The sequence below is a fragment of the Scylla paramamosain genome, chromosome 44 (genome assembly GCF_035594125.1).
Source record: "Scylla paramamosain isolate STU-SP2022 chromosome 44, ASM3559412v1, whole genome shotgun sequence".
Classification (NCBI taxonomy): domain Eukaryota; kingdom Metazoa; phylum Arthropoda; class Malacostraca; order Decapoda; family Portunidae; genus Scylla; species Scylla paramamosain.
This window is the reverse complement of record NC_087194.1, coordinates 11,142,715-11,158,472: the sequence shown is the minus strand read 5'-3', so window position 1 is coordinate 11,158,472 and position 15,758 is coordinate 11,142,715. Positions and strand designations below refer to the sequence as shown.

Here is a 15,758-nt window from a genome sequence, read left to right as displayed (position 1 = left end):
CACGTGGCAGTCCCTGTGTGAAATAGGCCTGCCAATCTCCAGCTGTCCTCTCCAATCACCACCCAGTCTAATCTCTCAGAGCTCCCTAAGACTCGCCACTAACAGCCTGATTGCTGAGTCCGTTCCACTCATCTGCCACACTATTTGAGAACCAATTCCTCCCCATCTCTTTCCTAAACCTAAATTTTCAACCTTGTGCCCGTTACCTCTTGTTCTGTCCTGGCTGCTGGTCTAAGATTGAGTTTGCCCCCTTGTTGTAGCCCCTATACCACTTAAAGACTTCCATCATGTCCCCTCTTAACCTCTGCGTCTCTAAACGACAAATTTAACAGCTTCAACCTCGCCTCGTAAGGAACACTCCTCGTCCCCTGTATCCTTTTAGTCATTCTCCTCTGTACTGATTCTAATAGACCTATATCTTTCCTGTAATGTGGGGACCAGAACTGCACAGCATAGTCTAGATGAGGTCTGACCAGCGCCAAGTATAACTTTAATATTACTTCCGGCCTTCTACTTTTAACACTCCTAAAAATGAATCCTAGTACCCTATTTGCCCTGTTTCTGGCCTCTATGCATTGTTTCCCTAGACGGAGTTCAGAGCTAACTATAACTCCTAAATCTTTCTCGTACCCTGTACCTACCAGAGTTTGGTTGTTTGTTGTGTACCTAACCTAACCTAACTATAACTAGTAAATGTTTTTTGTACCCTGAACCTAACAGCATCATTGCTCGTTGTGCACCTAACCTAACCTAACCAAACCTAACAGAACTTAACCTAACCTAACCAAACCTAACAGAACTTAACCTAACCTAACCAAACCTAATAGAACCTAACCTAACTTAACCTAACCTAACCTAACCTAACCTAACTTAACCTAACCTAATCTAACCAAACCTAACTTAACCAAACCTAACCTAACCTAACAGCTACAGAAAGAAGTCAGTGTTTTAAGTGAATTATGTAATGGTGTGCTTGTCAACCAGTAACACCTTCAACAAGTGCACCAAGTCTTTGTGGTAAATTACTGCAACAAAACAAGAACAAAAAAATTGCAATAAATGAATCAATAGATAATAAATAGTGAAAAAATCTCTACCCACGGCCCACGGCGTTATTATTAATTTCCGACAAGTAGTGTAATCATTAGAAATGATGTGAATAGTGAGAACAAAATGAGGTAGGTTATTACCACGTAGTGTGTAATGGCTTAAACTATAATAAAACCGCGTTGTTTTAAAGACGTGCTAACAGCTGACTTATTGCCCACACACACACGCACACACATCAATAACAGCCACTAGTGTACGTGTGGGGTCCCTGGTTGGCTGGGTCGTCTGTCAGTGTTGCCAGTGGTGTATCTTCCTTGCAGTGTTACCAGGGAGGGCAAGGTTAGGTTAGGGGCACAAGGAGCAACACCAGACGGGTCCACGAAAGCCAGGGACCCCACCTCTTCACTAGTGGCCAATAACAATAACAAGAATCACACACTAACAGACTGCAACATTCAAGCGCATTTAAATAAACAAATACATGGATTGAAATAATATTTTTTTTTCAGCGGTTTAATGAAACACTTAGAGGCGCCGTGCAACACTGCTCAAGTAGTAAATGTGTGCGTGCGTGTGTGTGTGTGTGTGTGTGATCAGGCAGCCAGAGCGAGCTAGAACTTCACACACACACACACACACACACACACACACACACACACACACACTCTCTCTCTCTTACTTTTCAAATAGTCGTTGGCTTCATCCTTGAGCTCCTCCGCTGCCATTTTCGCTCTAATTAGAGAGAGAGAGGGGGAGAGGAACCACAGATAAGTGAACTAGCTCAAACATGGCCTCTCTTTTTCTCTCTCTCTCGATCTTGATCTTGATGGTGCAGGTGGCACAGGATTACTCCTGAGCCAGGCCTTTGGATCGGCAACTCCTGTAGAAAGGGGAAAAAAAGAGAAACGAACAGCATCCTCTATCCTAATTGTTCATACACCTGGCACGCCACATTCTCTCCAGAAACTCTTTCACCGCCTCAATCATCCTTTCATTCGCCTCTCTACACAGTCCCAGCAACAACACCATCCATTCCTTTCCTGTCTTCTCCACTCTTTCATTCCTATCATGCCCTAACTCAGTCAGTATCACTTGCATCATCTCATTCCTGTCTCTGGCATACTTCACACACTCCAGCACCACATGTTCCACCGTCTCATCCTCTCCCATGTCACACATCTGGCACACTTTGCTGCTGGACTCAGACCACCTGTAACTCCTTGCATTCACATCCATACACTGTGCCCTCGCTCGGAAGAGAAGATCACCGCCCAGGCTTCCATCATACCACCTTTCATACCTCGGGGCCTCTTTCTCCTTGTACCATTCCAAGGTCTTCTTTCTTTCTATCTCATTCTTCCATTCATTCAGTCCCACACATTTCACTTCCCTGCCACCCAGTCTCTTCCATGTGTCTGCCTCCTGACCATACGTCCAACTCCTCTCAAGGGTGGGCCGTTGTTGACTGTGGGAACGAGAGCTAGATGCTCTCCTATTCTGCTACTGTGGGGAGGATACAAGAGAGAGAGTTGGATGGCAAGGAAAGACTGACCAAACAAACAAGAAGAGGAGGGGGAGGAGGAGGAGGAGATACGGGAAAAGAGCCCAAGGAAGGAGAGAGAGAGAGAGAGAGAGAGAGAGAGAGAGAGAGAGAGAGAGAGAGAGAGAGAGAGAGCCCCCACTCACCAGGCAGAGGAGACAGCAGCGACCTGAGAGGTGCCTTCAAAAGACACACACACACAGACACACGGACAGCAGGAGGAGGACCACTGTGACAAAGGTAAACAAGGCAACATCTTGATCTTGATCTTGATGGTACAGGTGGCACAGGATCACTTCTGAGCCAGGCCTTTGGATCGGCAACTCCTGTAGAAAGGGGGAAAAAAAAAAAGAGAAACGAACAGCATCCTCTATCCTAATTGTTCATACACCTGGCACGCCACATTCTCTCCAGAAACTCTTTCACCGCCTCAATCATCCTTTCATTGGCCTCTCTACCCAGTCCCAGCAACAACACCATCCATTCCTTTCCTGTCTTCTCCACTCTTTCATTCCTATCATGCCCTAACTCAGTCAGTATCACTTGCATCATCTCATTCCTGTCTCTGGCATACTGCACACACTCCAGCACCACATGTTCCACCGTCTCATCCTCTCCCATGTCACACATCTGGCACACTTTGCTGCGGGACTCAGACCACCTGTAACTCCTTGCATTCACATCCATACACTGTGCCCTCGCTCGGAAGAGAAGATCACCGCCCAGGCTTCCATCATACCACCTTTCATACCTCGGGGCCTCTTTCTCCTTGTACCATTCCAGGGTCTTCTTTCTTTCCATCTCATTCTTCCATTCATTCAGTCCCACACATTTCACTTCTTTGTCTATCTCATTCTTCCATTTTCTCACATCCCATTCGGCTCCCACTCTTCCTCCTCTTGTTACCACCCATTCACGCTCATTTTGTTCTCGTGACGTCTTCCGCAGGTCAGCCGCTAGAGAGCACAGAGTCGACATGTCTCCTCTAATTTAACACCTAAACTCCCTCAGGCGTACTTCCCAGGCGTGCACAAGGGACTTTTTCATCTCTTTTAGGGTCCCTTCCCTTTCTTCCTTGCCACGACACACTGGCAGCACTGCCAGCGTGCCTCTGTGTGTAAGCACCTCCTCCCTTGTCTGGTGTGGTCTGCCACCACCACGCTGGTTCACCTGTGGCTCCCAGAATTGCCTCTCTAAAAGTGTGCCTCTGTGTCGCTCACATCTACACCATTCCACAATGAAGCGTTCCATCGCCTCTCGCCTCTACGCAAGCTAGTGTTGTGCAGCCTTTCTGCACCGCACCACCACTACAGCCACAAGGCTCTGCTTCAAGTGAGACGGGCTACTAAGGAGGTTTTGACGCTTCTAGTGACAGATTAACATTTCTTTTTTTTTTACATTACTGACAGGAGAAACACTAAAAAACCCGACCAGTGACCTCTGTGGCCTTAGCTGACAGTGCTGGTGAGAGCAGAGGCCTTCACTACACTGGCCCTGTGCTTGCTTTAACTAACCACCTCCTGCCCCAGTCATATTCTCCTCTGCTGTCTTCCTCACCATCTTGCTGCGTCACCTCTGCCATTATTCCTCTAGTCTAGCTCCTGCTTTCGTTTGCACCGTTCCTTATCTTTCCTGCAAGACAAGTTTGTCAACACTAAGTGTCTTTTTAACGCAGCTTTGCTATCCTGCGGTGCTTCTAGTATAAGTCACTTCTGTACTTAATACACATAGTGGTCACTCAAACAATGCTACAACGTAAATCCCTTTGCTCCTCCTTTCACAAAAATTTGCGTTTATTTAACTTCATTATGTTGTTATTCATGAACCACCCAAACAAGCGGTGCAGCCATTACATGTCACTGGTATGGCTGTGCAAGTGCCCACATCCCCCTGCTTTTGTTCCACCCAAACAAGCGGTGCAGCCATTACATTTGTCACTGGTATGGCTGTGCAAGTGCCTACATCCTCCCTGCTTTAGCTGCAGTGTTGCGGCACATCCCCTCCGTGTATTGCGTCAACAAGGAAAGTCAAGCCTGACAAGTTTTGAGCGCAGAGCGTCGAGCAGTGACATTGGTGGAGTCACCCCTTCCATCAACGCAGCCTTCAAAGAGAACGGCGCAGATTGCCGCTGACTAAACCAAACTTACAAACATACATTTATTTGGTGTGCCATTTTTGTATTTATTTATTTTTTTTTTTTTGTATTTTTTTATATATTGATGAAAATATAGAAATTAATGATTATAATAAAAGTGATAATAAATATAAAGACAATAATGAAAGTAAAACAATGTTAATTATAAAAATAATAATAATAATAATAATAAAGATAGTAATAATATATATATATATATATATATATATATATATATATATATATATATATATATATATATATATATATATATATATATATATATATAAGAAAAACAATGACATTACTAATAATGATAATAATTATAATGGAAATAATACAAATAAAAATAATGATTATGTTAAGCATAATAATAATAATAATAATAATAATAATAACAACAACGATCATATTCATAACAACAACAACAAAAGTATAATAATAATAATAATAATAATAATAATAATAATAATAATAATAATACGAAAACAATGATTATACTAGTAATGATGATATTTAGAATGACAATAATGAAAATTTCAAAAAATGCTTATGTTAATCACACTGATAAAAATAATAACATAATAATAAGAATAAAAATAAAAATAAAAATAATAATAATAATAATAATAATAATAATAATAATAATAATATTAATAATAATAATATATTGATGATAATAATGAAAACAATAATGATCATAAAAATAATAATGACAACAACAACTACAACAACAACAACAACAACAATAATAATAATAATAATAATAATAATAATAATAATAATAATAATAATTATTATTATTATTATTATTATTATTATTATTATTATTATTATTATGATAAGAAATCAATGATGATACTAATAATAATGATAATCATAATGGTAATAATGAAAATAAAAACAATAATTATCATTATAATAATAATAATAATAATAATAAAAATAATAATAATAATAATAATAATAATAATAATAATAATAATAATAATAATAATAATAATAATAATGATAATAAAAAGAAGAAGAAGAAGAAGAAGAAGAAGAAGAAGAAGAAGATGAAGAAGAATGACGATATTAGTAATAATAAAGATAATAATAATGATGATCATAGTAATAATAATAATAATAATAATAATAGCAGCAGCAGCAGAAACAACAACAACAACAACAACAACAACAACAACAACAACAACAACAATAATAATAACAATAATAACAATAATAATAATAACAATAATAATAATAATAATAATAATAATAATAATAATGTTGATGATAATGAGAATAATGACTATATTAATAATGACAACAACAACAACAACAACAACAACAACAACAACAACAACAACAACAACGGCAAGACAAAAAAAATAAAATGATAATAATAATGATAATTATTATTATGATGATAAGAAAACAACGATAATACTAATAATGATTATATATTATAATAACTATAATGAAAATGAAAAATTATTACATTAATCATACTACTAATATTAATAATAATATATTGATGATAATAATGAAAACAATACCGACCATATTAATAATAATGACAAGAACAATAAGAAAAACAATAATAATAATAATAATAATAATAATAATAATAATAATAATAATAATAATGATAATAATGATAATAATAATAATAAGAAGAAAAAATAATGATAGTATTAATAAAGATAATAATTATAATGACAATAATGAAAATAAAAGCAATGATTATGTTGCCCATAATAATAATAATAATAATAATAATAATAATAATAATAATAATAATAATAATAATAACAAAGAAACTATTTGTAGTAAGAAGAGCATAATAATAATAATAATAATAATAATAATAATAATAATAATAATAATAATAATAATAATAATAACAAAGAAACTATTTGTAGTAAGAAGAGCATAATAATAATAATAATAATAATAATAATAATAATAATAATAATAATAATAATAGTAACAATAATGGTAATGGTAACAGTAACAAGAGGAGCACAAGTGTAATTGAGGGTGCAGCGCGGCCTTTCACTTCCACTTGAAGGAAAATGAAAGGCAAGATTTGTGTTTGTACAATAATGTTATTGAGGAGAAGCAAGATGAGACAGTGTGGACCAGTGATGTGAACACTGCTAACAGAAGTGTGTGTGTGTGTGTGTGTGTGTGTGTGTGTGTGTGTGTGTGTTTGCTTCTTTCCTCTTAAAAAAAATGACAAAAAAAATAATATTGGTAGTGGTGTGGTGTGGTGTGGTGTGTGGTGTGGTGCAGCACTATCGTGACAGCACCACGCCACACTGCACCACAGTCACCTCAGTAATGGGGCGGTGCCGGGCTGCCTCCTGCACCACCTCCAGGCCCCGCACCACCTGGCCAAAGACATCATGCCAAACTCTACCACGCTGCAAGTCCCGGGTGGTGATGCCGAACTGAGCACCACGGGCAGGGTCATCACGCCACCAGCACCACACAGCCCCCGCCTTGCCTGACTTCCAGTACTCACCCTGGCCAAGGTGAGGCAGCAGGGCGGCTCCTCCCATCACCTGTCTGGTACTCTCCTCCCACCACACGCTCCTCCGGCTGTCCCTCATCTATCACCTTAAACAGCCTGGTGTTGGCGTAGCAGGCGCCCCGCTGGCCCGAGCACAGCAGCATGAACTGCCGGCCCAGGGGGGTGTCCTTGGGTAGACTCACCACCACCCGCCGCGCCGCGCTGCCGGACCACATCAGGTCCAGGAACACCTCGCAGGGGGGGGCGGCCGGCACCACCTCCCCCATCTGGAACACATGTTATTGTTGTTGTTGTTGTTGTTGTTGTTGTTGTTGTTGTTGATAGTAGTAGTAGAAGTATTATTATTATTGTTATTATTATTATTATTATTATTATTATTATTATTATTATTATTACTATTATTATTATTATTATTATTACTACTATCATTATTTTTGTTATTATTAGTAGTGTTATGATTATTACAGTTATAGGTTTTACAATTTTCATCATCACCATCATCATCATCAGTAGCAGCAGCAGAAGTATTCTTATCTTTTAATTTTTTTAAATGTTTATGAGTATTGATAGTGTTCTTATTACTGTCATAACTATTAGTGTCATCGTCACCATGGCTGTCGTGGTCACCATCATTATCACCATCTGGCGGAGGGTCAGGGCGGGCAGTGTGGGCCTGCAGGGAGGGAGGGAGGGACAGTGCCTGGCGGAGGGACAGGGCGGGCAGTGTGGGCCTGCAGGGAGGGAGGGAGGGACAGTGCCTGGCGGAGGGACAGGGCGGGCAGTGTGGGCCTGCAGGGAGGGAGGGAGGGACAGTGCCTGGCGGAGGGACAGGGCGGGCAGTGTGGGCCTGCAGGGAGGGAGGGAGGGAGGGAGGGACAGTGGGTGGCGGAGGGACAGGGCGGGCAGTGTGGGCCTGCAGGGAGGGAGGGCGGGAGGGAGGGAGGGACAGTGCCTGGCAGAGGGGCAGGGCAGGGAGTGTGGGCCTGCAGGGAGGGAGGGAGGGACAGTGGGTGGCGGAGGGGCAGGGTGTGGTGGACCAGGTGAGGGAAGGAGTGTGGGCAGGGAGTGTGGGCAGGGAGTGTGGGCCTGCAGGGAGGGAGGGAGGGACAGTGGGTGGCGGAGGGGCAGGGTGTGGTGGACCAGGTGAGGGAGGGTAAGGGTGAGAACGGGTGCGTGAGTGTTGTGACGGGCAGTCCCCTTCCCTCCAGCCACGCGGTGGTGGCACCAGGGCGGGGCGCGACGCCCTGACCCACCTGCAGGGTGGCGGTGAGGTTCGGCAGGGCCTGGGCCTGCAGGGAGTGGAGGTAAAGGCTGCCGTCTTCAAGGCTGATCCTTGCGTGCCGAGTCTGTCCCTTCACGTCGTGGACGGCGAAGACAAGGCCAGCCTCCACCAGGCCCCTGGCATGCTGTGTTAGGCTGTGCAGGTCCTCGGCCTGCAGGGAGGAGGAGGCAGTAAGTCAGGCTGGCAGTTTGGAGAAGGGATACAAGATGTACTCGTACATTTCAAAAGGCAGCAGCAGCAGCAGCAGCAGCAAACCTTTAGCCCTTGAGCAGCCTGCTCAGTGTAAAGGGGGTTTTACATGAGGCAATTCACGGCTGCTTTTAGCCGGGATCGTGCAGCCGGGAGCGAAATGCAGCCGCGATTTGCTGAATTGCCGGAGCAGCCGGGAAGCCGGTGTGTGGGCCGCCTTGCCTCCATTTTTCCCGGGTCAAATGAGAGCAACTCTCAATATAAAATTGAAAATAGGAGGAAAGTTGTTGGCAAGTGTTTTAGTAATAACCATTGACTGTCTGCCATTATGTACAATAAATAAATAAAATATTTACATTCATTTATAAAAAATTGTGGAAAACAGATGAGGAACTTTATGTTTGTTTATGTGGTCAGTGAGACAGCCAGCGCCCCAGCACGAGTCTACCACAGCACCACAGCACCACAGCCTAACAGGCTATATACACCAGGCACTGAGGCAGCCAGCGCCCCAGCACGAGTCTACCACAGCACCACAGCACCACAGCCTACCAGGCTATATACACCAGGCACTGAGGCAGCCAGCGGCCCAGCACGTGTGTACCACAGCACCACAGCACCACAGCCTGCCAGGCTATATACACCAGGCACTGAGGCAGCCAGCGGCCCAGCACGTGTATACCACAGCACCACAGCATCACTACCTGCCAGGCTATATACACCAGGCACTGAGGCAGCCAGCGCTCCAGCACGTGTGTACCACAGCACAACAGCACCACAGCCTGCCAGGCTATATACACCAGGCACTGAGGCAGCCAGCGGCCCAGCACGTGTGTACCACAGCACCACAGCATCACTACCTGCCAGGCTATATACACCAGGCACTGAGGCAGCCAGCGCTCCAGCACGTGTGTACCACAGCACAACAGCACCACAGCCTGCCAGGCTATATACACCAGGCACTGAGGCAGCCAGCGGCCCAGCACGTGTGTACCACAGCACCACAGCACCACAGCCTGCCAGGCTATATACACCAGGCACTGAGGCAGCCAGCGGCCCAGCACGTGTGTACCACAGCACCACAGCATCACTACCTGCCAGGCTATATACACCAGGCACTGAGGCAGCCAGCGCTCCAGCACGTGTGTACCACAGCACCACAGCACCACAGCCTGCCAGGCTATATACACCAGGCACTGAGGCAGCCAGCGGCCCAGCACGTGTGTACCACAGCACCACAGCATCACTACCTGCCAGGCTATATACACCAGGCACTGAGGCAGCCAGCGCTCCAGCACGTGTGTACCACAGCACCACAGCACCACAGCCTGCCAGGCTATATACACCAGGCACTGAGGCAGCCAGCGGCCCAGCACGTGTGTACCACAGCACCACAGCACCGCACCACAGCACCACAGCATCACTACCTGCCAGGCTATATACACCAGGCACTGAGGCAGCCAGCACCCCAGCACGTGTGTACCACAGCACCACAGCACCACAGCACCACAACCTGCCAGGCTATATACTCGTACACCAGGCTAGTTGGGGGACCTGAGGAGGTATTTTGCCGATTTTCCTTGGAATGACTACTGCTTCCGTGTCAGAGACCCGTCTTTGTGTGCTGAGCGCATAACAGAGGTGATAGTGTCTGGCATGGAGGCGTACATTCCTCACTCTTTTTCTCGTCCTAAACCTTCTAAACCTTGGTTTAACACAGCTTGTTCTCGTGCTATACATGATAGAGAGGTGGCCCACAAAAGGTACTTAAGCCTTCCTTCACCAGAATCTCATGCACTTTATATTTCTGCCTGGAACCATGCCAAGTCTGTTCTCCAACTAGCCAAAAACTCCTTCATTAACAGAAAATGTCAAAACCTTTCAAGATCTAACTCCCCTCGTGATTTCTGGCATCTAGCCAAAAATATCTCCAATAACTTTGCTTCTTCTTCTTTCCCTCCTCTATTTCAACCAGATGGCACCACTGCTATCACATCTATTTCTAAAGCTGAACTCTTCGCTCAAACCTTTGCTAAAAACTCTACCTTGGACGATTCTGGGCTTGTTCCTCCCTCTCCTCCACCCTCTGACTACTTCATGCCACGTATTAAAATTCTTCGCAATGATGTTTTCCATGCCCTCGCTGGCCTAAACCCTCAAAAGGCTTATGGACCTGATGGGGTCCCTCCTATTGTTCTCCGAAACTGTGCCTCCGTGCTTGCACCTTGTCTAGTCAAACTCTTTCAGCTCTGTCTGTCAACATCTACCTTTCCTTCTTACTGGAAGTTTGCCTACATTGTCTGTCAACATCTTCCTTTCCTTCTTGCTGGAAATTTGCCTACATTCAACCTGTTCCTAAAAAAGGTGACCGTTCTAATTCCTTAAACTACCGTCCTATTGCTTTAATTTCCTGCCTATCTAAAGTTTTTGAATCTATCCTCAACAGGAAGATTCTTAAACATCTATCACTTCACAACCTTCTATGTGATCGCCAGTATGGGTTCTGTCAAGGCCGCTCTACTGGTGATCTTCTGGCTTTCCTTACTGAGTCTTGGTCATCCTCTTTTAGAGATTTTGGTGAAACTTTTGCTGTTGCCTTGGACATATCAAAAGCTTTTGATAGAGTCTGGCACAAAGCTTTGATTTCCAAACTACCCTCCTACGGTTTCTATCCTTCTCTCTGTAACTTCATCTCAAGTTTCCTTTCTGACCGTTCTATTGCTGCTGTGGTAGACGGTCACTGTTCTTCTCCTAAATCTATTAACAGTGGTGTTCCTCAGGGTTCTGTCCTGTCATCCACTCTCTTCTTATTATTCATTAATGATCTTCTAAACCAAACTTCTTGTCCTATCCACTCCTACACTGATGATACCACCCTGCACTTTTCCACGTCTTTTCATAGACGTCCAACCCTTCAGGAGGTAAACATATCACGCAGGGAAGCCACAGAACGCTTGACTTCTGATCTTTTTTGAAATTTCTGATTGGGGCAGAGCAAACTTGGTATTGTTCAATGTCTCAAAAACTCAATTCCTCCATCTATCAGCTCGACACAACCTTCCAGACAACTATCCCCTCTTCTTCAATGACACTCAACTGTCCCCCTCTTCTACACTGAACATCCTCAGTCTGTCCTTTACTTATAATCTGAACTGGAAACTTCACATCTCATCTCCAGCTAAAACAGCTTCTATGAAGTTAGGTGTTCTGAGACGTCTCCGCCAGTTTTTCTCACCCTCCCAGCTGCTAACTCTGTACAAGGGCCTTATACGTCCATGTATGGAGTATGCTTCACATGTCTGGGGGGTTCCACTCATACTGCTCTTCAAGACAGGGTGGAATCAAAAGCTTTTCGTCTCATCAACTCCTCTCCTCTAACTGACTGTCTTCAGCCTCTCTCTCACCGCCGCAATGTTGCATATCTAGCTGTCTTCTACCGCTATTTTCATGCTAACTGCTCTTCTGATCTTGCTAACTGCATGCCTCCCCTCCTTCCGCGGCCTCGCTGCACAAGACTTTCTTCTTTCTCTCACCCCTATTCTGTCCACCTCTCTAACGCAAGAGTTAACCAGTATTCTCAATCATTCATCCCTTTCTCTGGTAAACTCTGGAACTCCCTGCCTGCTTCTGTATTTCACCTTCCTATGACTTGAATTCCTTCAAGAGGGAGGTTTCAAGACACTTATTCATCAATTTTTGACCACTGCTTTGACCCTTTTATGGGACTGGCATTTCAGTGGGCATTTTTTTTTATTGGATTTTTGTTGCCCTTGGCCAGTGTCCTTCCTACATAAAAAAAAAAAAAAAAATGTGAAGGCTTTCGACTGACCAGCCGGCTGGAAAAACAGCCCCTGCAAACACACCTTAGCACACCACCACACACTGGCAGGAGAGAGAGAGAGAGAGAGAGAGAGAGAGAGAGAGAGAGAGAGAGAGAGAGAGAGAGAGAGAGAGAGAGAGAGAGAGAGAGAGAGAGAAGAGAGAGCAACAAGGAGAGAGAAAGAGCCGTGAGCCGCACAGCTAGAGCAGCGCCGGGCAGCAGTGACACTTGGGGCATGCCACACTCACCGTCAGGGGCGGCGCCAGTAGGGCCTGCAGCCTATCCGCGATGGAGGAGGCCTCGGCCAAGGCTGCTGGGAGGCTGGAGTCCCCCGAGGCTGCAGCAGCAGTGCCCACTGCCTCCAGGGCTGCCTGTGTGGCAGCAGCGGCAGCGGTGGCAGCCTGCAGGGCTGCGCGCGATGCCTGTGCCACCTGAAACACAACGCGGCAGTGAGGCGGTGTGTGTGTGTGTGTGTGTGTGTGTAGGGTACCGTGCAAATGGAGGGACGTGTGGTGGAGGCGTGGCCTGAGGTTAATGATCTAGGCAGGAGTGTTAATAATGGTGGTTTGAAGTAAGTGTTTGTAATTAGTTTAATACTGTGTACCACTGTGTAACTCAACAAGTGACTGATGACCGTAGCCAGAGGAGTGACCTGCAAGCACAACAAGTGTGAGGCCACACCCACCTTGGTGACGGTGGTGACGGCGTGGACGTCGGGAAACACTCCCAGACACCCCTCTGTCTGACTGTCCTTCTCCACCAGAAGGTCTGTGTCCTCAATGACCTCGTAAGCTTCCTGCCGTGTTGCGGCCGTGCGCAGCGACTGTAGCGCGGCGTGCAGCTGCTGCTCCTTCTGCCGCACCTCCTCCTGCCTGCCCTCTACCCGGGACTCCTCGCGGTGCACCGCTTCCCGGGCACTCTTGCTCTGGTCCACCAGCGTCTGCAGCTCGTCTTGCAGCCGCTGCTGGCGACTGCTCCAGCCACCGAGGGTTGTCAGGTACTCGGCCAGCTGGCTCTGCTCCTCCTGGCAGGAGCGGATGGCAGCCAGGACCTTCACCTCTTGCTCCTGCAGCAGGGACTGTGCCTTCCTGCTGAGTCCCGTTGTCGCCTTTGGTGCAGGCCGTGTCACTGGTGGGGCTGCCTGCTTCCCTGGCTCGGCTGGCAGAGAGGCCAGTCTTCTCAGTCTCCTGATAAGGCCCTCCGTAATATAGGAGATGGGGAACTGGCCCGCCTCGGGCACGGCGTGACTCACCCGGCAGGTGGGGCACGTGACGGCACCCTGCTGCTTCAGTCCGTCAATGCACGGCGAGCACACTGTATGGCCACAGGGCAGAGTGCGTGGCCGCCTGAGGGTGTCGTCAAAGGTGGTGAGGCACACTGGACACTCCTCCACGTTGTCATCCTGCAACAAAGAGGCGGCGTGAGGGACTCACTCCACCCAGCTCGGCACGCTCTCCACATCAAACACCTCATGCTGCTGCTGCTGCTGTCAATCTTTCCTCCACCATTAACCCCTCACCTTCATGTTTTCCCCCTCATTCACAACCACTCATTTAATATATATATATATATATATATATATATATATATATATATATATATATATATATATATATATATATATATATATATATATATATATATATATATATATATATATATATATATATATATATATATATATATATATATATATATATATATATATATATATATAAAATTCCAATACTGCTGGGGACAACACTCACCATGGCTCAAACTGCCTTCTGTGTTGCTGGCCTTCCTTCAGGCTGCCTGCCTCTGTGTTGCTGGCCTTCCTTCAGGCTGCCTGCCTCTGTGTTGCTGGCCTTCCTTCAGGCTGCCTGCCTCTGTGTTGCTGGCCTTCCTTCAGGCTGCCTGCCTCTGTGTTGCTGGCCTTCCTTCAGGCTGCCTGCCTCTGTGTTGCTGGCCTTCCTTCAGGCTGCCTGCCTCTGTGTTGCTGGCCTTCCTTCAGGCTGCCTGCCTCTGTGTTGCTGGCCTTCCTTCAGGCTGCCTGCCTCTGTGTTGCTGGCCTTCCTTCAGGCTGCCTGCCTCTGTGTTGCTGCCCTTGGTTCAGGCTGCCTGCCTCTGTGTTGCTGGCCTTCCTTCAGGCTGCCTGCCTCTGTGTTGCTGGCCTTCCTTCAGGTTGCCTGCCTCTGTGTTGCTGCCACAACGCTGGTCACACTCCGCCTCCTTGCTCCTGATTGGATGGAGATGATTCACCAGTTAGTCAAAACATAAGCTCATTTAAAGTTATAGTAAAATAAACCAAAGTAATGGCGAATAAATCTCATAGCAATGGAAGCCGTGTGGGGGCAACAGGTCGCTGTAAGGCTCTGACACACACGCCAGCATGCACCTTGTTGTTGTGGGAGCGTGTCAAGCCAAGGGTGGTGATGCCGACGTGTGCTTCATGTGGCTCACTCACGAGGATAGACGCTTTAATGAAGAGCCAAAGGAATTAGTATTGAGAGATTATGATGCGGTGAGAGGGGCAGCAGGGGCAGATGAGAAGCAACTTCAACACCTATGTTTCTCCGCGTCACCAGCGCCGCCAGATGATGTCGCCAGAGGTACTACGTGCTCACGCCACCGCCAACAGTCCACAGGTGAGTTAAGACAAGAGTGATAAGATTACTACTCGTATCACACCTGTGGCGGCGGGGAGTTGGGGAGGTTGGGGAGGAAGACAAAGAAAACAAGACAAAAATTAAGAAAATCGGATGATAAATAAAAAAAAGTAGATAGAAATTAAAGCACAGTGAGTGGCAAACACTTACGTTTCGAGAAAAACGCCCCTGAAGACGCGTCAGAACCCGCCTGCAGCGTACGCGAGATCTTCCTGGAGTTTCTTGTTTCTCATCCTCAATCTTGGTTTCACATTCATCTTGGCATCTTGATTCTTCAAGTATTTGCTCATCAATGTGGTGTGTCCTACTCCAAGAAGTGAATCCAGGCAACTGGGCGGGGGTTGGCATGCGGTGACACCTGCGAACTCGACCCCGCTACAACCACATCTTCTTCTATAGAGGGTGGTGTTGTCTCTCTTCTTCTTGAGCCTTCTCTAGCCCTTACCTTCGCTGCTCCACGAATCTCTTCCTCTTTGGCATTTTGCAAAAGCAACAAAATGCTGATGAAAGACGGATGACGCGATAACACATACTCTCTCAATAACAGCTGGGAGCAGCACTGAAGTTGGAAAGG

The 15,758-nt window shown here is 45.7% G+C and overlaps 1 protein-coding gene and 1 long non-coding RNA gene across 11 annotated transcripts in view; both read right to left on the bottom strand.

Moving 5' to 3' along the window:
- The window catches only part of LOC135094157 (uncharacterized), a 13,760-nt gene extending 10,288 nt beyond the window's left edge, over window positions 1-3,472 (bottom strand). For 2 of the 9 annotated variants that reach the window (XR_010263624.1, XR_010263627.1), the window contains exon 1: window positions 1,730-2,724. This is a non-coding gene — a long non-coding RNA (uncharacterized LOC135094157). The other 7 variants (XR_010263625.1, XR_010263626.1, XR_010263628.1 and 4 more) reach the window with 7 other exon arrangements.
- A 3,325-nt stretch (window positions 3,473-6,797) lies between these two features.
- Window positions 6,798-15,173, bottom strand: LOC135093861 (proline-rich protein 36-like). 2 transcript variants are annotated; one of them, XM_063993440.1, is made up of 6 exons: window positions 14,914-15,165; window positions 14,285-14,754; window positions 13,222-13,938; window positions 12,785-12,967; window positions 8,499-8,678; window positions 6,798-7,511 (listed from the first exon to the last, which is right to left on the bottom strand). In XM_063993440.1, exons 2-6 carry the CDS (start codon window positions 14,285-14,287, stop codon window positions 7,233-7,235), a joined length of 1,362 nt encoding a protein of 453 aa, XP_063849510.1. In that variant the 5' UTR covers window positions 14,288-14,754; window positions 14,914-15,165; the 3' UTR covers window positions 6,798-7,232. The 2 variants fall into 2 exon arrangements, with proteins under 2 accessions (XP_063849510.1, XP_063849509.1); XM_063993439.1 differs by lacking the exon at window positions 6,798-7,511 and having other exon boundaries at window positions 7,884-8,678; window positions 14,914-15,173.
- Between the last annotated feature and the right edge of the window lie 585 nt (window positions 15,174-15,758).

Bases quoted from the DNA above. Each gene is read 5' to 3' on its own strand.
- LOC135093861 (XM_063993439.1), bottom strand. The intron at 12,968-13,221 runs GTGGGTGTGGCC...GTTGTGTTTCAG, and splicing joins CCGTCACCACCGTCACCAAG to GTGGCACAGGCATCGCGCGC. The intron at 8,679-12,784 runs GTGAGTGTGGCA...TCCTCCCTGCAG, and splicing joins TACTGGCGCCGCCCCTGACG to GCCGAGGACCTGCACAGCCT.